The 21,396-nt window shown below is 41.5% G+C and overlaps 1 protein-coding gene across 1 annotated transcript in view; it reads right to left on the minus strand.

The window, feature by feature from the left end:
• TLL2 (tolloid like 2) overlaps positions 1-21,396 on the minus strand; it is a 130,331-nt gene that overhangs the window by 38,204 nt on the left and 70,731 nt on the right. The window contains exons 4-8 of the mRNA XM_004268391.3: positions 16,148-16,303; positions 14,148-14,265; positions 8,590-8,768; positions 7,339-7,444; positions 43-167 (exon numbers count right to left, since the gene is read on the minus strand). Coding sequence (XP_004268439.1) covers positions 43-167; positions 7,339-7,444; positions 8,590-8,768; positions 14,148-14,265; positions 16,148-16,303 — 684 coding nt within the window. The remainder of the gene's footprint in view (positions 1-42; positions 168-7,338; positions 7,445-8,589; positions 8,769-14,147; positions 14,266-16,147; positions 16,304-21,396) is intronic.

A 21,396-nucleotide genomic window follows, 5' to 3' on the forward strand; every position in this document is an offset into this window, starting at 1 on the left:
CATGGTGCTCTGGAGGCCCTGGAACCCCTGCGATTCAGTTACCTGGGCATTTGTACAGCTTCCTGGCTTGAGCTATGTCTCCCTGACTGAGCCGCACACGCTGGCCAATGGTTGGCCTGATGCCATTGTCGTCTCGACGGGGGAGGATGGTGTCTAAGAAAACTCCTCTACAGGAAGAAAGGAGAGAGCGAGAAAGGAGAACGAAAAGTCAAGGCTGTCAGGCTGTCCGCGTGGGGATTTCGAGTCTTCATTTCCTTTGCCCGCAACCCCATGAACATTCCTACCCCCTGGCCTGCTCGCCCCAGGCTGACATGACTCATGACGTTGCCTCCCCTTGTGCTGGCATGTTAGCATTCCATTTCTTCAGCTGCCGGCTCCCTTTCCAATGGGAAAATGACTCTGCCAAGTTTAAAACTATGCCCTAGCCCAGTGGCCCTGAGGGCTTCCTTACTGAAGTGTACCGAGCATCTCCACAAAGGCCCTGACAGGTCCAGGCCCCAGGGCCCCCCACTGCACAGCTGCAGGGAGCACCATTCAGAGAGACAACTGTGTGAGTGGCGCCCTCTGGAGTTGTGCGACGGGCAGCTCCCAAAATGGGTAAGTCTTGGAGAGGCTCCAGAGAAAGCTTGGGAACCAGTACAGTGTGAGGTTCTCAGGGGCTGGTCAGCAAGCGCTCGTTGATGAGTTGGTGAATGAAGCAGTTCAGGGTTTGTGGGCCTTAGCTGGCAAGAGGGATAATCAGATGGAAACGGGATGAATGCAAAGAACAGGAGGTAGTCAAGAGAGCTCTGGCCTAGAGATTTCTGTGTAAGGCCTCACTGCCACCTGTAAGGCCTCACTTGCCTCGGACAAGTCCCTTCCCTCCCTGAGCCTCAGTTCACCCCTCTGAACAGTAAGAGATTGGCCTAGATGGTCATGGCAGCCCCTTCTCACTTTCACATCTCATTCTGCTCCAGTGGGAGTGAAACCTAAAAGGAGCAAAGCAGACGAATGTCCACCAGGATGCCTGGCTGGGTACTGGCTCTATTCACGCCTCCATTTGGTGGGTGTGGTTTACCCCCTGCCTGATCTTCCCACTCTGCTTCCAGACCCCCAACCTGGGACCTCTCCTGGAGGGTAGGGCCTTCCCTTGAAAGGACACCTTCTCCAGTTACCACCCTATTCCTTCCTGTCCCTTCTTAACCAAGTTTCTGGAAAGAATTGTCTCCATTCTCTGGCTGCCTACCTCTCCTTCACTCCTCAATCCAACTGCGATCTGACCACGCCAGCAATGGTCCCCAGTCCCCGACCAACTGACAAGTCAGATGGCCCCTTGCCAATGCTCACCTGCCCTCTCGGCAGCACCGCCCCTTTGCTGGCCCCTCCTCTCTTGGACTCTCTTTTCCCTGGTTCCCAGGCACTGCTCTCTCTGAGCCATAAGTTAGGATCTCTCCTTCTTCTGCTTCCCAGGAGTGCTATCCCTAGGGTTCCGCCCTCCCCCTCTTCTCTCCTCTCTCCTCTCTCTTGCTCCACTTGCTTCCCTGGGTTTTAACTGACACTTACAGGCTGACAGCTAATTCTCTGATTCCAGCTCTAGAACCATCTGCTAAGACAGAAGTCTGGTGACCGCTCCACTGCACTGTCCTTTGGAGCTCTTATATACAACTCATTCAAAACCTAATGCATTCCGTCCTCCTGCTCCTTCCATGAACCTGTCTCCTGAGACTGAATCTGAAGGTGCCCTTGGCTCTGTCTTCTTCCTCCCACTCCCTTGTCAAAACTGGGAACCAGGGCCTGTCCACGGCACCCTCTCTACATCCCTTGAATCTATGCCTTCCTCCTCATTCCAGACCACTGGTTTAGCAATCAGCATCCCCTTCCTGAACTCTCTTTCCAGTAGCTTCTCAACTGGCCTCCGCCCTTTAGACTCTGCCACCTCTGCTCTACCCTCCACAATGCTGCAACGTGATCATCCTGAAATGTAAGGACAGGCATGTGCCCGCTCTGCTTACGGGCCTTCGCCGACTTCCAATCACCACCTGGATCTCCAGGCCTGTGGCTCGCTGGCTTCTGCCTTTCTCTCCTGACACCTCCACCTCACTCGTTATCATAAGCAAGCTAGTACTCCTGCCAGCCCCAAAAATGCCCTTGAACAAGCTCTCCTCTGCCCAGGCTGCCCATCCCCCATCTTCTTGACCACTACCAAACTCCTGTTCATTCTCCAAAACACCATCAGATGGCTTTCCCTCTTAAAAGTCTTCCCAAGCCCTTTCTATCCCTCCCATCCTGAGTGAACCACTCCTTCCTCTGGGCCTTATTCGCCTAATACGATATGATTCTTCTTATCATACTGTATTGTCTTTTTTGGGGTGATGATAATTGTCTTTTCTGCTAAACAATAAGTTTCTTCAGCAGAGAGGCTGGGTCCTTCGTCTCTATGCCCTCAGGGACCAAAGCGTAGCCAACTCAAAAAATGCTTCTTGAATTAATTTACGCAGCCAAGATAGGACACTGGCATCAAAAGATTTTGCAAAATAATTATTTATACTCAAAAGGAGATGCAAAAATGCTTGTTACCTAGTTATTAGCTGCTCTTTCCTTTTTCTTCTCTTTCTCTCTCAAACATTTCCTTTTCCCTAAATTCTGCACTACTTTGGAAAATATATATTATCCCTAGTTCCTCCTTTTTGTTTGTGTAGATACTTTTCCCCTAAATCAGATTTCAAGCTTGTTTTCTTTCCTATATTAGCACACCAGAGCCTAGATTGCCTGCCGATGTCCTTTTCAGCACCGCTCTTCCCAACATTTAACCACCTGGCCTGTCTCTCTCTAATTCCCATCGCCTCATCTCTGGGTCCTTCAGAGAAATTTTGTGGAATCTTTGGTCTCCCTCAGTGACCCCACCAAGTTTGAAACCACAAGTGATAACTCTACATAAAATTCTAAATTCAATCACATATGAATCTTAAAAATGGGTACTTCTGCCCTAACATAAAATGTGTTCACTTGTAATCGCTTTCTTGATTCTCCTGGAGAAAGACATTTTGCTGCATGAAATGCAAGGCTCAGTACAATCTCTTGGCAACTCAGGCCCACACAGTGTAGGCAGCTCAGGCAGCAGCCTGCTGTGTGGAGAGTGTGTGCTCACACCCGCTGTGCGTTCACAAGACCTTCCTATGTGCCAGGCCCGGCCTGGACCCTTTAAATGCACCATCTCATTTAATCCCCATAAACACCCTAGGAAGCAGGTGCCATTTATTAGGGGTCCTCACTACAGGTGAGAAAACCAAGCCTGCGGAGCCTAAGGGACTCACCCGAGTACAAAGCTAGTGATGGGGAGCCAGCCGTGAACTGGACGCATGCAGGCCTGGAACCTGCCTCCTAGCGTCTACCTCCCTCCAGCCAGTGTTTCCCATCACCCAAGAAACAGGTCTTAATGTCTGTTAGGTATGTGGTAGAGTTAGGAAGCTTGGAAACCTCTGAAACCAAAGCAGGAGGAACCACCTGGGCTCACACTCAGACAGCTCTGCGAGCTGAGACTCCCTCCCCTGCACGTCCCTGAGCTGCCAGCACAGCGGTGGGCTGTGGAAGATGTTTACTACAAGAGACATCCCTATATAAACCGCTGCAATTACATCCCCCCCTTTTATGTAGGACACTCTCAGCATTGACATTCTGCTAAACTAAGAAAGAGTTTGGCAGATGCCCTTAGGGAATAAAACTGTCAGCTCTGAGTTCTCCAAACAAAGAAGCCCCTGTACCAGAGAACTGTTTCCTAATCTCCTGGACCCTTGCCCAACAAAACCTCCAAAGACATCACTCCCCACAGCCCGGGTCCAACCATGGGGAGGAGGGAGGGACTGCAATAAACTAGAGGGAATAAAGTTGGAAGGACAATCGTAAAGACACACGAAGATTGGGTTTCCCATCAGTGGGAATAGCATTTGCCTCTGAGATGAGCAAATGTTCTATAGGCCATTTTCTACTCTTTTACAGAATCAAAGACAATGTGCAGGCTAGCTCCAGGGGATATGTGACCAAGAGTAATGACATGGAACTAGGGAGAGGGAAAATCTTACAAAAAGTACCCAGTTAAAGACTCCATTGATAAATGCCCCCAATGAACAAAGTAGTTTTCTGAAAATCCATGCAGAAAATTGGCATAGGGGACAATGCTACAAAATAGATTTGCCAAAATCATTCTCAACTCTGGGGCAGGGGTGTGAAGGTAGCTGCGGTGGATTGTTAAAATAACAAGTCTGTGCCTCCTAACATCCGTATCCCTCTGCAATACGAAGTTGCAACTCCTCCCATGAAGAGGTAGAATCTCTTTCTTCATCACTTGAATCTGGGCTGGTCCTGAGCCTTGCTCTGGCCAACAGAATGTGACAGAGGTGATGTCATGCACATCCTAAAGCCTGGGTCTTAAGAGTCTTAATGAGTATTGCCGTGGGAGCAATCCCAGGCAAGACCAGAGAAGAATGAATCAGAATGACCCACAATGTCATAAAAAATAAGTTTTTATGAGCTGTTAAGTTTGGGGGTAGATTGTTGTACAACAATAGATAACATCATGTGAGCAGAAGGGGACTTCTGCCGCCCTTTGACCCCTTCAGGGAAGCTGCTCCTCTCCTAACTAGCCGCCCGTCACACCCATGTGCTGCTCCCTTGCCAAGCTCCCTTCTAGGTGGACTTTTGATGGGGAACTGTTATTTCATGGGTTTGGTCCATGGATTTCCATTGGTCTGTGCTGATAAAATCCTTCACGCTGACAACGGTGTTAAAACGGTTATCTCCTGAGGGGCAAAAGGGATGGCATTACGGGTTAGAAATCAGAAAAAAAAAAAAAAAAGAAAAAGAATTTTTTTTCTTGAAAGACAAGAAAAGAAATGTTGGTGCCAGAAGACAGTCTGTCTTCACTCTTGCCTCGGCCTCTGGCTTCAGAGCTTTGCACAGTTACTGGCACGTCGCAGGCATGGAGAAGGCAATGCAGTTTCTACATCCCATTTGTAGTAATTTATCCAAAATTTCCTACATAATAGAAACTTGTAGATTCTTCTTAATGAAGTGACCACTGTAACTGCATGTGGAAAGAACTGCAATGAGACGATGGACATTTTTTCCCTCACCTAGTCCCCAGCACTGCGGATCTCCTGTCTCCTTCGACTCATTCATTAATTTATTCATTTGACAAATATTTATTGAACAGCTACTCTGTGCCAGGCGCTGTGTTGGGTGCTGGGGATTAGAAGAGAATGAGATAGTCTCTGTCCTCAAAGATCTCAGTCAGGTGAGGGAGAGGAGAATGCAACAGATAAATATTAATAAATAAATTTATAAGAATAATTGATAGATAAGGTATAAAGCAATATGAAGAGTTTGGACAGCTATAAAAACAAGACCCAAGGTACAAGCTTCTCACCTGGACCAACTTGACCTTGATTCCCTGAAAAAATCAACACTTTGGCTCTACTTAGCCGCCTGCAACCCCTGGGGCCGACGCGATGTGAGCTGGCTATTCCCTAAACCATTTCCCAAACCTGAATCAGTCCCACCTCCACACCCAAGCATCCCACCTCTGACATCTGCAGAGGGGCCACTTATCCTGACTCTCACACCCCCAGGGTAGGTCCCTCAAAGTCTCAGTTTCCCAGCGTGGAAGAGGAAGCCTCGGATTTCCAATACGGCAATGAGTGTGATCATATCTGTCAATCCCTCACCCATTCTCGTTAAGAAATTACAACCTGAAATGTTCGAGCTGGAAGGGGCTCAGGGAACATCTGGTCCAACTCTCTCATGAGGGAACTGAGGCCCAGGGAGGTGGCGATTTGACCCTACACACAGCTGCCCCGAATTACTGTCTGGACCTCCTTCAACAGCAAGGTACATGGGAGAGAACGAGGGCTAGAATCCAGCCTTTGACTCTCAGTTCAGTGGTCTTGTCACCACATCACATTGCCTTCTGTGTCTTCTGATAAAGAGCGAGGAGAAGAGTAAAGAAAACAGGGTAGGTCACTCCCATGCCAGGTGTTCAAAGATGCTAACTTTGGCCAAACTCCTCCCATTAGAGTTCTGGAGAGCCCCTCCAGAGCACAGTGCCCCCGTGGAACGTGGGATGCTGAGGGTTGGAGGATGTCTCCCACGGTTCTACGACCTCATCAACAGGGTGCTTTCAGCAGCCGTACCCAAGAGCCAATCAGCCTGCGTAAATAGTCTTCCTTCCACTCCCAAGAGCACTATGTCTCCTGACCTAATGGTTTCCTTTGATCTTTATGGACACAGAGACTTATGAAATGGATTGTTTCCCTCTTTGCTATGACTTGCTAGGAAGCACAGGGCAGGGTTTTCTGCCAACCCCAACAAAGGGTACATGACTTGATGGCATATATTCTGAATACCAAACTGATGCCAAGCTTCAACTTAGCCATCGACCCTTATATTTCCCTCCCCCATCCCCAAGTCTTCTCACCTAGTTTTTCTTCTTGTATATATTGGGAATCACCTCAAATCTTTTTTAATGATTAAATAAATAAAGAGCAAACAAGCTGGTTTTAAGAAGAGACTGGGGGAAAAATGCCAAGAGAGAATACTCGCACTGTGTCTCCTTTAAGTCGAGTGGAAAGACCTACAAAACTGGGACTAGCAGGGGAAAACTTCTATATACAAAACAGTTATATGATCTAGAAGCAAGGGCAATACAGAAAATACTTAAATACTGGGTCCAGCACAGCACGAACTCATCAAAACAGATCCTGCTGATGCCAGCTGTACATAACTGGTGTGACCACGCTTGAGGAAAACAGCTACCATCGTGCGCAGCCAGCAGGCAGGAGACCTGGAGTTTTGTTCTCACTCTAACCCCAGCTACCTGCATGCCCACCAGCTGGCCGGAGCCTCATTTTCTTCTAAAATGAACCCATGATTTACCACCCTCCCAGCTCTGGCACAGTCTAGGTCCCAATAAACCACACTGCTTCTAGGAGAACTGGTTAGCGTCACCATGCTTACATCAAGGACATACTTTAGAAGATACCCACCCTCCCCCCCACTGGAAATTTTATAAGGAGCCTCTAAGTTATTATCCCAGCTAACCTCTTGATAATTTCCCTTTTCTAGTTTGCTGTTTGTGACACGAGGGCATGATGAAACACCAGCTTCACAATGGGATTCAATCTTATTAGCGGGAACCTGATTAGATTATATTTCACTGCAGCCCAGAGGCCACTGTATTTCAAGGACAGACACGCCAACTGTGCTAGGGACATGCAGAGACCCGCTCTCTGCAGACCTCCAGGAATCCGACCCAAGCCTGCGGCAGGCACATTACAACACAGACGAGGCATAACCATAGATTCCGACCTTGAGAAGGTGTTCCGGGCGTAGTGCATGATGCTGTCAAAGTCGTACATCTCTCCCAGAGAGCTCACTTCCCCAGCTTCCATTTTTAAGAAATTATACTCCTGACCTGTGACATAACACTCTGTTAAGGCCTTTGAAAACCAAGGCAGGCACCTGAAAGGAGGCACAGGAGGGAGAAGGAGGGCCCATAGCAACTTCCGAGAGCTCTGTTAGCCCAATCAGACAAATGACAGGTTTGGTGTTGGTTCTTGTTGTTTTTAACCGATTGGAAATTTGAAACAGAACAGCACTATGAGGTCGCACCCCACCACACAACACCCCTCCCAAAATGCCACTCAAAACTCCTAAACTCGGGCTTCCCTGGTGGCGCAGTGGTTGAGAGTCCGCTTGCCGATGCAGGGGACACGGGTTCGTGCCCCGGTCTGGGAAGATCCCACAGGCCGCGGAGCGGCTGGGCCCGTGAGCCACAGCCGCTGAGCCTGCGCGTCCGGAGCCTGTGCTCCGCAACGGGAGAGGCCATAACAGTGAGAGGTCCGCGTATCGCAAAACACAAAAACAAAAACAAAACTCCCAAACTCAGTTAGTAGACAGGTTAATTATCAGTCTGCTTGCTCAAAAAAAAATTGTTTTTAAATCTCTAATCTTGCTATTGACAGAACAAAAGAAAACAAATCCAAGAGTTAACTTCAACCCCACATTCACAATTCAGGCTCTCAAAAGCATTTTTAAGGCAACTATATTATTCAACCAGCTACTTTCATGTTCAGTATGAATTTATGTATAAAACTGTTTCACAGGAGGAGGTATTTTTGAGAAATCTAGACACTATCTGCCTTGGGATAGGCAGGAATACTCTTTTTACGTGTACTGTATCTTAATTATATTTCAGTTTCAAAAATATGTTGCCTACATCAGCAAAAATGAGTCTTAGAAAAGCAACTGGGAGAACTCTTTTTCTGGCTTATCAGCTTTGATGCTGCAACAGTGTTCTGGTAGATTCTGTTCCTGTTAGGAAATGGAATTGGATTCCTTTACAACGTGGAAAGTTATTTCACTTCTGCTCTCTCCTACAAGCTCTGGCAGATGACCTCCCAGGAAGGGCCACCGATGGACAGTGCTAGTGACAAAGGCCTCCATACTTATAAACGAGTGTTGTCTGCTCCCCGCCGCCCCCCCACCTTTACTCCTTCCTGACCCCATGGATGCCACCTGCCTGACGGGTGTCTTCCAGGCTCCATACAGACTCCTTACCTGGCTGGATGTTCTCTCTGATGATGGTGACGTGCTGGTCTCTGTCTGGCCGGGTGTGTTCATGCCAGAACCCGACCACGTGGCCCAGCTCATGCGCCACAATCCCAAACTTGTCACAGTTTTTCCCAATGGATATGGCCTGCGGGCCTCCACCTCGGCGCCCAACATAGGAACAACAGCTGGACAGTTGCAGAAATACCCAGGTCAGCAGATCAGGGAATAGCAAGAGTCTAACACCCCTCCCTTGGGTGTGTGTGTGTGTGTGTGTGTGTGTGTGTGTGTGTGTGTGTGTGTCTAAAAGAAACGCAGACTTGAGAGCTGAAAATGATCTCATTGTCTAACTTCCCTCTCAACGCAGAAATTCCCTCCAAAAATGGTTCTTGACCTTTATGGTGGTCATGGATTCCCTTGAGAATCTGAAGAAAGATATGGCCTCTCTTCCAGGAAAAAAGCAACTAACTTCCCCCACCCCCCAATCTCCACTGGACCATCTCTGATGACAAGGAGGAGACAATGGTTTCTGTAAAGCATGAGTCTTGATACTATTACCAGAGGAGCCTTAGAGATGACTCCCCTTCTGGGCACAGTTATCTTTTTAAATATATATTCATTATTCCTAATATAGAAAAGTATAAAAAATAAATTAAAATGGCCCATAATCCCACCACTCAAATAACTTCTATAAAACATTTAAAAAATACACGCCCATGTTACAAAAGATTTAAGTATTAAGGCTCTGAAGATAACCACTGTTAACAGTTTCTTAAATGCTATTCCAAAATATGTAATACATCTATGTACATATATTCTTTTAATTACAAAATACACCATGTACATTGTCCTTCATCTTGCCTTTTTTCCTCCTTAATTTATAGATCTTATAACAGCACATGTAGACTTATCTAATTTTTTTCAAAGCAACATAGTATTAAAATTTATTTAATCAGTCTCCTATTAATGTACATTTAGGCTGACTCCAGTTTTTGCTATTTAAACAAAGCCTCAGGGGAGAGGGAGACAAAACAAACAAACAACAAAATGCAAAACAAAGAAACCATTAGGGTCTTTCTCATTTGTGGCAGGGTAAATTCCTAGCAGTGGGATTAATAGAAGAAAGAGTATGTGCATGTGATATTTTGATAGATACTATCAAACTGCAATCCCAAAATGTTGCGTCTCTTTATATGCCCACTAATAGTATATTAAAAAGCCCTGTTTCCCCACAACTGGGACAGCACTGGTTTTGCCAAACTATCTTTGTCAATTTGATAGGTGAAAAGTGGTATCTCACTGTACTGAGGTTGGATAGTTTTTCATGTTTTATGTGACATTTATATTTTTTTCTTGTGAACTGTGAGATCACATCTTCCCCCAATTTTGGGGGGGTTGTTCATCTTTTTATTACTGATTTGTAAGAATGCTTTGTACATTATGGGATCAAGTCCTTGACTATCAGACGTGTTACAAATATTTTTCTTGCTTTGTTATTTCTTATTTAACTTTGTTTTTTGTGTTGTTTTTGTCATATAAAATTTTAATGTAATTTCTTTATGTTCTTATGTTCTGTTTAGAAAGGCCATCTGCGTTCCAAGATTATAAGTAAAATACACTCTTGCTTCCTTCTAATACTTTTCAAATTTTTGTTTCTTTTTCTTTTCTTTCTTTTTCTTTTCAAAATGTTTATATCTTTGATCCAGCTAGAATAATTTTTGGTATAAGAAGTGAGGTAGGGCTTCCCTGGTGGCGCAGTGGTTAAGAGTCTGCCTGCCAATGCAGGGGACACGGGTTCGAGCCTTGGTCCAGGAAGACCCCACATGCCATGGAGCAACTAAGCCTGTGCGCCACAACTACTGAGCCTGTGCTCTAGAGACCTCGAGTCACAACTACTGAGCCTGCGTGCCACAACTACTGAAGCGTGCACACCTAGAGCCCATGCTTCACAACAAGAGAAGCCACTGCAATGAGAAGCCCGTGCAGCACACGAAGAGTAGCCCCTGCTTGCCGCAACTAGAGAAAGCCTGTGTGCAGCAACGAAGACCAAACGCAGCCAAAAATAAATAAATTAAAAAATAAATTAATTTAAAAAAAAAGAAGTGAGGTAGGATTCCAGCTTTATTTTTTTCACAATGAGCTATTTAATTATCCCAATGTTCAAATATCCCAATTGACTAATCCATCTTTCTCTCACTCATTTAAAATGCTACCTAAATTTGTGTATAAACATATTCATTTTAAACTCTTTTGTTCCATATTATCTATTTTTTATTGAGTTCCAAATGGTTTTAATTGTTATTATCTTCATTTGCATTTTAATATCCTATATGTTGAGATAGAACACCAAACACTCCCCTATCTCTGTCCCTGTCACTATTGTTTGGTTTCTCTCTCCCTCTCTCTCTCTCTCCCTCTCTCTCAGTTATTTCTACATGAAAAATTCTAATACCATTTGTTCAAGTTCTTAAAATACATGTATACACATACCCACATATACATACAAATCAGAATGGCATGAATTTATAGGTTATTTTAAGAAGTCCTGACATCTTTACTATGTTGGGCATTTCCATATCAGGAAATGGTATGCCTTTTCATTTTTTCTTCTTTTTTAAGTTTCTTTAGCGTTTTGGCATTTTCTTTCTATAAGTCTGGCATATGTTTGCATTTTTGTTAAGTTCATTCTTAAATATATTATCTACTATGTTTCTATTAAAGTTGTGATTTTCTCCATTATGAAAGTATATCAAATTATTTCATTAAAGGAAAAGTAATTAATTTTCTGTTTATTAATTTTGTAATCAGTCACTTTAATAGAGTCTCCTTTTGTTTCTGATTGTTCTTCAATTGATTTTCTGAGTTTTTTAGGCACACATTACATTAACTTCAAACAATACAAACACTGGTTTGTTCCTGCCAATATTCATTGTGTTTATCTCCTTCTCTTGTCAAATTACATTAGCTATTATTTCCAGAAAAAAATGTTAAATAATTGTGGTGATCATGAACATCTTTGACTTGTTCCTGACTCTAACAGAAATGCTTCTAGAATTATCTCTGATAAACATGAAATGTGCTTTGGGGATATATATGTGTGTGTGTGTGTGTGTGTGTGTGTGTGTGTGTGTGTGTGTGTGTGTGTGTGTGTAAGTCAAGGATCTATCCCTGACATCTCTTCTTGTACTACCGTGACTACTTTTTAAAAACAACAAAGGCATGTCGAAATGTGCAGATGCCTTTTAAGCATCTATTGAGACATGAATATGGCTTATCTCCTTTGATCTATCCATATGTTGAATAATGCAAACAGATTTCCTAACGTTGAACTAGTCTTGTATTCCTTAGATAAACCTTCTTGGCAGCCTACTCTTCTATTCTATTTTTCATGGCTGTTCATAAGTTAGATGAGTCTATAATTTTCTTCCTTGGTGTCATCTTTTTCATTAGGGGGTAGCAATGCCATGATACTTCATTAAAAGTTAATTGGAAGAAAGTGTTCTTTTATGCTCTAAAAAACTTAAATAGTACCAGCATAATCTGTTTCTTGAAGTTTTGAAAGAATTCATCTGTGAAACTCTACATTGGAGGCGTGGGGGAGAAAGTTTTTCTGTCAATTTTCCGATTTCTTTCAGTTACTGGCCTGTGCCAGCTCTTTATATTTACCTTGAAGTCATTCACATTATCCAGATTTCCACATTTCTTGCCTTAGAGTTTTATAAAGTACTCTTTTATGATTCTGCTGAATCTGTGGTTATTTCCCCCTTTTGCATGTCTGATTTTGTGTATTTCTGCATTGTCACTTTTTTGTCTTAGACTAAGGAGTAAGTAGTTTGTCTACAGTTGTTTGTTTATTCAAAGAATTTACTCTTCAATTTATCAGTCCTATAATGTGTTACCTTGTCCATTTTCTTCTGCTCTCATTAGGTTTGTTTTGTCGTGGTGGTGGGTTTTATGTATTTATTTATTTTGCTTATGTCTTTGAATTGAATATTTCATTGTCATTCTTAGTGATGTGGGTATCTGAGGCTGTGGGTTTTCTTATGGACATAGCTTTACCCAGATCTCTTCAATTCTGAATTGTAGGGCTTTCATTTATCTAGACTTCTTATCATTTTAATCCTGATTTCTTTATGACCTAAGAGTTGTAAAAAAGGGAATTTTTAACTTACCAGGTAATGCAGGAGTATTTATTCTATCTTTTGTTGTTATTATGTTATGTCCAGTTTCACTGCTTTGCAATCAGAGAATATTTTAATGTTATCTCTGCCTTTTAGAATTCATTGAGGTGTTCTTTTTTTCTTTTTTTTTTTTCGGTACGTGGGCCTCTCAGCATTGTGACCTCTCCCGGTGCAGAGCAGAGGCTCCGGACGCGCAGGCTCAGCGGCCATGGCTCACGGGCCCAGCCGCTCCACAGCATGTGGGATCTTCCCGGACCGGGGCACGAACCCATGTCCCCTAAATCGGCAGGCGGACTCTCAACCACCGCGCCACCAGGGAAGCCCATTGAGGTGTTCTTAATACTTAACAGATGGACAATGTCTATAAACATTCAGTAGGCATTTAAAAAATGTGTTATCAGGTTATAGAATCTGACTCATAGGATCAACTCTACTAATTACATTCTTCCAGTCCTCTACAAATCTCTACTTATTTTTCGGTCAACTTGACATTGACCTACTTGGGTTCACAGACATGAAATAAAGTCCTCTGCTGCTGGTGTTTCTCTCAATTTACCCTTGAAACCCCTGGGGCTTGTTTTATGACTCTTAATGCTATGCTATTTGGTGCATAAAGATTTATGACTGTTACATTCTCACCGTAGTTTGAATTCTTTCTCATTATAAACTGTCTCACCATTTTTTTTTTTTAGTACTTTCTGACTTAAAAAAAAACAACAACAAAAAAGCCTGTCTACAACTAGAATTGTGATCCCAGCTTTATTTTTGTTGGTATTTGCCTGTATGCCTTCTTACCTTTTACTTTTAAACCTTTCTGGATCATTTTCTTCAGTAGTCATCTCATGTATACAGCATGTAGTTGGGTTTAAGTTTTTGAACTAATATGGGAAACTTTTCCTTTCAATAGGAGAGTGTATCACACTTACATTTATTGGCATAACAGATAGTCAGAATCCAGTCATCTTATTATTTGTTATGTTTTCTGGAGGAAGTCTGTAAGCCCATGGAGCCCACAAAATTACATGAAGAATTTTGCATATATGTACATCCATAATGAGGGAGCCCATAGCTTCATCAGATTCTCAGTGGAATCACTGGCCCCAAGGTGGTTCAGAACCACTTTGTATGAAACACTCCCAATTCCTTCAACTGCTCCCATGACAGGAGATACAGACACCTTGTCATTCTGGAGTCTTCCTCTTGACCTACCTACTTTGTCCCTGGATTGTGAGTTCATTGAGGGCAAGAAGAGTTTCTGACAAATGCTGGGCTTCTATATATTACAGCATATTGGAAACACTTTGTTTCAGAGAGAAAATTCAAGACTCATGAGCCATCTGACTTGTCTGCCTCAGATTCCACTGAGGTGAACTTGCTTTCACTTACCCACAGTTTCTGTAACTGAACACAATAAAGCTTTCTTCATCCGTCCTCTCTATGAAGGTCACACAGGTGTGCTTTTCCCAGTGTCTCATGGCCTGCTTAAAAATGGCTCTCTGGCTTCCTGAAATGACAGGTCCATACCTTCCTTAGATGCTGGCTGACAACAAAGCATGTTCTAATGATCAAAAAAAGCTCATCTGGGTGCCCCAGGATAAAAATGAACTAGGACTAAGGATTTCCCTAGCTAAGAATACAATATAACTTTCCTGAATTACCAAAACCTAGAGAGTAGGAGTTTGTGAATTGGGAGAGAGGGTAAAAATAGATTTTTCAAAATGTCCCCAGCTTCCCAACTTTTCCTTTGTATTGAAAGTATTTTTCTAAATTTTAAAAAATGTTACTCAGGTTATTCAATTTGGCAATTTTAGGCTCTTGAAGTAAATCACCAGCACTGCGTTCCACCCCTTCATTCTATTTTATACCTACAGGACGGTATTCCCATATGCTCTATAAATTCTATTTGCATGTACATTCATGCTACTTTTGCATTGGGGTTCAGTGTTTGCTGGGGGTTCCTTTTTTTTCAAATATAATAATCCTGTTGTATCATTCTTTTTTTAACATCTTTATTGGAGTATAATTGCTTTACGATGGTGTGTTAGTTTCTGCTGTATAACAAAGGGAATCAGCTATACATATACATATATCCCCATATCTCCTCCCTCTTATGTCTCCCTCCCACCCTCCCTATCCCACCCCTCTAGGTGGACACAAAGCACCGAGCTGATCTCCCTGTGCTATGCGGCTGCTTCCCACTAGCTATCTATTTTACATTTGGTAGTGTATATATGTCCATGCCACTCTCTCACTTAGTCTTGCTGGGGTATCCTTGAGCCTAATTTTCTGCAAGTCCTTTGAAAACAGATGAATTTCATACTTCCTCTGAACCTTTCTTCATATTTCCCTGATTAGAAATTGGAAAAGCAGTAAGTAAATTGGGAGCAAGAATAAAGTAAACTCTAGGCTGATAGTTTCATCTAGTCAATAAGTATTCTTTTCAAAATCTATCAGTCTGAAATAAATAATACTACTGTATTTTGATTTTGCTAGAAGCAATGAGAAGGATCTAGAAAAATAGTTGTTTGGGAAGTACACAGGATGGTTGGGGATTGGGTCTGAATTCTAGAAAGACTTCGTTGCAAAAAACAAACCAACGAACCATTGGGAGGCTCCCATCATAGTGTAGAAGATGCGGGTGTGGTGTCATAATGTCCCCCCAAAACATACATATAGAAGAAAGAGTAACTTAGCCATCCAAGTGTCAAGTGACATCTTGACACTTTTAGTTAAAATTGTTTATAGAGCAATTACTCACCAAAATGGCAATCCTACTAATAACAAATATCTCCGTGTAAACAAAGTTCTCTATATAAAATTAGTTAATTTGGAAGAAGATTATATAAATCTTTGGCCAGAAAAGCACACCAGATCTGAAAGCACATGGTTAAGACACCAAGGAACCAAAGTTAGTAGCTGATGGCAATTCCCACATTTTAATCCTTTAGGAACACATCTCTCTCTCTCTTATTAGGGCTGAGGGCCCCTTGAGAGCAGGATGACATCTTAGTCATATTTTTATCACCAGCACCTAATTAAGGATCTGGCACTGGTGGCCCTGGGTTAATGCCATGGGAGTGCAACAGAACCAAGGGCATGGATGCTGTCAGGAAGGAGGGCGGGGACTCCACCAGGGTCATAGGGTCACCACCTGCATGAAGCCTCAGGGACCAGGTGACCACTTTTGAGGACATAGCACCAACAGAGACTGCAGTTTCCTCAGGTCGATTGCACTAGACCCTGTGGGCAAGAGGGAGCTTCAGCAGGGGGACTGCTATGGCTCCGGCGTCTGTTCCATCCCACTGAAGTCCTTCCTGGGAGGACTTTGCCCACCTAGGAAGACAAATCATCCAGCCCCAAACCAGGCCTCATTTGGAGCTACTGACCGGTGAAGTTCCCTCCAATGACATAGGGGATGACCCCTCCTGGCCATATCCTCTCTGTCCTTGAGGTTGTAGCTCTTCGGACCCGGGGAGAGAAGGTCTCAGCTCCAGCATGCAAGGTCCCAGGGCTCTGTGGAAGCATAGCATTCTCCTTGCCATCTGCAAGAGAGTCATGATGCCATTTACTTTGTGTGGACATATATTTTCAGTTCTCTTGGGTATTTGCCAAAGAGTGGAATTGTTGGGGCATATAGTAATTCTATGTTTAACCTTTTAGAGGACTATCAGACTATTTTCCAAAGGAGCTGCATCATTTTACATTCCCACCAGCAAAGCATCAGGGTTCCAGTGTCTCCACATCCTCGTCAACACTTGTTATCATCAATCTTTTTGATTATAGCCATCCTAATGGGTGTGAAGTGGGTGGCATCTCATTGTGGTTCTGATTTACATTTCCCTAATGACTAATGATGTTGAATGTCTCTTCGTGTGCTTACTAGTCATTCGTATATCTTCTTTGGAGAAATGTCTATTCAAATCTTTTGTCCATTTCTTAATTGTGTTGTCTTTTTATTGTTGTGTTATAATTATTCTTTATATATTCTGGATACCAGACCCTTATCAGATATATGATCTGCAAATATTTTCTTCTATTCTATAGATTGTCTTTTCATTTTTATGATACTGTCCTTTGAAGCACAAAAGTTTTTAATTTTGATGAAGTCCAATCTATGCATTTTTTTTGTTGCCTTTTTGTATCATATATAATAAATTACAGGCATACCTTGTTTAATTGTGCTTCACTTTATTGTGTGTTTTTTACAAATTGAAGGTTTTTGGCAACCCTGAATTGTCAGGTGATGGTTAACATTTTTTAGCAGTATTTTTAAATTAAGGTATGTACATTATTTTTTCAGACATAATGCTTTTGCACACTTAATAAACTACAGTATATTGTAAACATAACTTTTATATGCAGTGAGAAACCAAAAAATTTGTGCAACTCACTTTATTGCCATATTCATTTTATTGCGGTAGTCTGGAACCGAACCTACAATATTTCTGAGGTGTACCTGTACAGCTTAATCCAAACTCATAATGATTTATATCTATGTTTAGTTCTATACTTTTCGCTCTTGTATTTAGCTCTTCAATCATTTTGAGTTAATTTTTGTATATGGTGTGAGGTAGGGGTCTAATTTCATTCTTTTGTATGCAATATCCAGTTGTACTAGCACTGTTGGATGAAAAGACTAGTTTTTCCCCCATGGAATTGTCCTGGCACCTTTGTAACAAATCAATCGGCCATCCTTTTCTAGCTTCTTGAGTTGAATGTTTGGCACATTAATTTTCAATCTTTCTTACATTCTAATATTACCATTTTAATACTAAAATTTCTCTGAGTTCCTCTTTGCCTGCATCCCATCTTTTGACATGTACATTTCAATGTTAGACTTTGATATATTCTGTAAGTTCCATTTGGACTTTGTTCTTTGATCCTTGGATTATTTAGAGGTGTGATTTTTAATTTCTAAACATTTGTCTCTCTGTGTGTGTTATTGATGTCTAACATTGCTTTGTGTTCCAAGGACCTATTCTCCAAGGCACAGGTCAGCAAACTTTTTCTGTAATAAGCCAGATAGTAAATATTTTAAGTTTTGTGGTTAATATATTCTCTATTGCAACTACCCAACTCTGCTATTATAGTGTGAAAGCAGCCGTAGACACTGTGTAAATGAATGGGTATGGCTGTGTTCCAATAACATTTTATTTGCAAAAACAGATGGCAGGCTGGATTTGGCCTTCTGGCCATGGATGGTGGCCCATGCTCCAAGGTATCAATTCTTTGTTGTTTTGAGCCTTGCTTTGTAGCCCACTACGTGATTGTTCTTATAAATATTCCTTATAACCTTGAAATAATGTGCATCAGTTTCCAACATTGATGGTTGAAGGGTGCTACATATGTCGTTCAAATATTCTACTTACAAATGTTTTTGGCTCCTTAGTGTATCTGCTACCGAGAAAAGTGTTTTAAACAACCTTGAGAACTAAGCCTGTGAACTGTCATCTTCTCCTTTATTTTTAATTTTTCCTTCATATTGTTCAAGGCTATGCTGGTTAAATAAGACAAGTTAAGGATTGTTAAATGTTCCAGCTAAATTGCTTCTTTCATCATTAAATACCTTCTTTATCTGTAATAATGTTCATCCATAATGAAGATTATTTTGACTGATATTAATATTGCTATGCCAGTTTTATTTTGATTAGTATTTGCCTCATATAACTTTTCTGCATCTACATATTTTCAATCTTTTTGTGTAATTATGTGTTTTGTTTTAAATGAGTCATTCAATAGGTGTTATTCTGTGAGCAATACATTTCCCACAAGAAACAATAAAACAAGTTTTGCAATGGTCATAATGTTGAGGTTCAATATTACTTTTTTACTGTATATGAAATAGTTTTTGTAAATTGAAAATTTTTTGAAATAATTGTAGATCTACATGAAGTTGCAAGAAATAATACTGAAAGACTTTTTATACCCTTTACTCTGTTTCCCCCAATAGAAATATTTTATGAAACTATAGTACATTATTACAACTGGGATATGGACATCTACTGATCTCATTCAGATTTCCCCACCATTATGTATACTTGTGTGTGTGTGTGTGTGTGTGTGTGTGTGTGTGTGTAGTTCTACACAGTTTTATAACATGTATAGGTTTGTGTATCTACCACCACATTCAAGATACTGAATAGTTCCATCACCATAAGGATCCCTCATATTGTCATTTTAAAATCACATCCACCTCCCTTCCCCTCCCTCCCAACCCATCCCTACACTCTCAACCACTAATCTGTTCTCCATTGCAAAAATGTTTTCATTTGAAGAATATTATTTAAATGGAATCCTACAATGTATAACCTTTGGGAATTGGCTTTTCTCACTCAGTGCAATTCCCTGGAGATTCATCCAAGTTGTTGCATGTATCAATAGTTTCCTTTTATTGTTGAGTAGTACACAGTTTGTTTAACCATTTACCTGCTGAAGGACATCTGGATTGTTTCCAGCTCTTACAAACAAACCTGTTATGAATATTCATGAACAGGTGTTTTTGTGAAGATTTTTATTTCTCTGAGATAAATACCCAATATGCTGGGTCATATAGTAATAGGGTTTATTTCTGGGTTCTCTATTATGTTCCATTGATCAATGTGTTTATCCCTCTGGTAATATAACACTGTCTTATTACTGTAATTATATACAGTCAGTCCTCCATACCCCTGGGTTTAACATTGGAGATTCAACCAACTGTGGATCAAAAGTATATTTTTAATTCCAGAGAGTTCCAAAAAGCAAAACTTGAATTTGCCGTGCACCAGCAAACATGTAGCATTTACAATGCATTAGGTATTAAAAGTAATCTGGAGATGATTTGAAGTATATGGGAGGATGTGCATAGTTTATATGTAAATACTATGCCATTTTATATAAGGTGCTTAAGCATCCACAGATTTTGGTATCCATGAAGGGTCGTGAAACCAATCCCCCAGGGATACTGAGGAAGGCCTGTAGTAAGCCTTAATATCAGGCAGAGTGATTACTCTCATTTTAGACTTCTTTTCCATTGTTTTAGCTATGTTTCCATATGAATTTTGTGTCTTTCCATATAAATTTTAGGGTAAGCTTATCTATGTCTACAAAAAAAAATGTTGAGATTTTAATGGGAATTACATTAAAACTACAGATCAATTTGGAGAGAAATGGCATCTTTATTATATTGAGTCTTCCTTCCAATCCATGGACATGGTATTTCTCTCCATTTATGTAGGTCTTTATTTCTTTCACCAGCATTGTGTAATTTTCAGTACACAAATATTATACATGTTTTTTAAAGTGTATAAGTATTTCATTTTTGTTGAGTGATTATAAATGGTATTGTGTTTTTAATTTTGGTTTCTGCACATTAATTATTAGAAATATAAGCATTTTTTGTGTTTTGGTCTTTTTTGTGTTTTGGTCTTCTGCCATCTTCTTAAACTCACTAATTAGTTCTAGGAGTTGTTTGTGGTAGATTCCTTGAGATCTTCTACATAGACAAACATGTCATTTGGAAATCAGAACAGTTTTATTTCTTCCTTTCCAATTTGTATGCCTTTAATTTCTTTTTGTTGCCTTATTACAGTGTCTACAACTTCTAGAACTACTTTGGTTTTCTGTTTGTTTGTTTTTTTAACATCTTTATTGGAGTACAATTGCTCTAAAATGGTGTGTTAGTTTCTGCTTTATAACAAAGTGAATCAGCTATACATATACATATATCCCCATATCTCCTCCCTCTTGTGTTTCCTCCCACCCTCCCTATCCCATCCCTCTAGGTGGTCACAAAGCACTGAGCTGATCTCCCTGTGCTATGTGGCAGCTTCCCATTAGCTATCGATTTTACATTTGGTAGTGTATATATGTCCATGCCACTCTCTCACTTCGTCCCAGCTTACCCTTCCCCCTTCCTCGTGTCCTTAAGTCCATTCTCTACATCTGCATCTTTATTCCTGTCCTGTCCCTAGGTTCTTCAGAACCATTTTTTCTTTTTTTTTAGATTCCATATATATGTGTTAGCACATGGTATTTGTTTCTCTCTTTCTGACTTACTTCACTCTATATGACAGACTCTAGGTCCATCCACCTCACTACAAATAAGTCAATTTCATTTTTTATGGCTTAGTAATATTCCATTGTATATATGTGCCACATCTTCTTTATCAATTCATCAGTCGATGATCAACTTAGGTTTCTTCCATGTCCTGGCTATTATAAATCGTGCTGCAATGAACATCGTGGTACATGTCTTTTTGAATTATGGTTTTCTCAGGGTATATGCCCAGTAGTGGGATTGCTGGATCATATGGTACTTCTATTTTTAGTTTTTTAAGGAACCTCCATACTGTTCTCCATAGTGGCTGTATCAATTTACATTCCCGCCAACAGTGCAAGAGAGTTCCCTTTTCTCCACACCCTCTCCAGCATTTATTGTTTGTAGATTTTTTGATGATGGCCATTGTGACTGGTGTGAGGTGATACCTCATTGTAGTTTTGATTTGCATGACTAGTGATGTTGAGCATCCTTTCATGTGTTTGTTGGCAATCTGTGATTACCTCCGAAGCCCGAGCCTCAGCTCCCAGCCCCCGCCCGCCCCGGCAGGTGAGCAGACAAGCCTCTCGGGCTGGTGAGTGCTGGTCCGCACTAATC

Source organism: Orcinus orca, chromosome 14 (assembly GCF_937001465.1).
Source record: "Orcinus orca chromosome 14, mOrcOrc1.1, whole genome shotgun sequence".
Classification (NCBI taxonomy): domain Eukaryota; kingdom Metazoa; phylum Chordata; class Mammalia; order Artiodactyla; family Delphinidae; genus Orcinus; species Orcinus orca.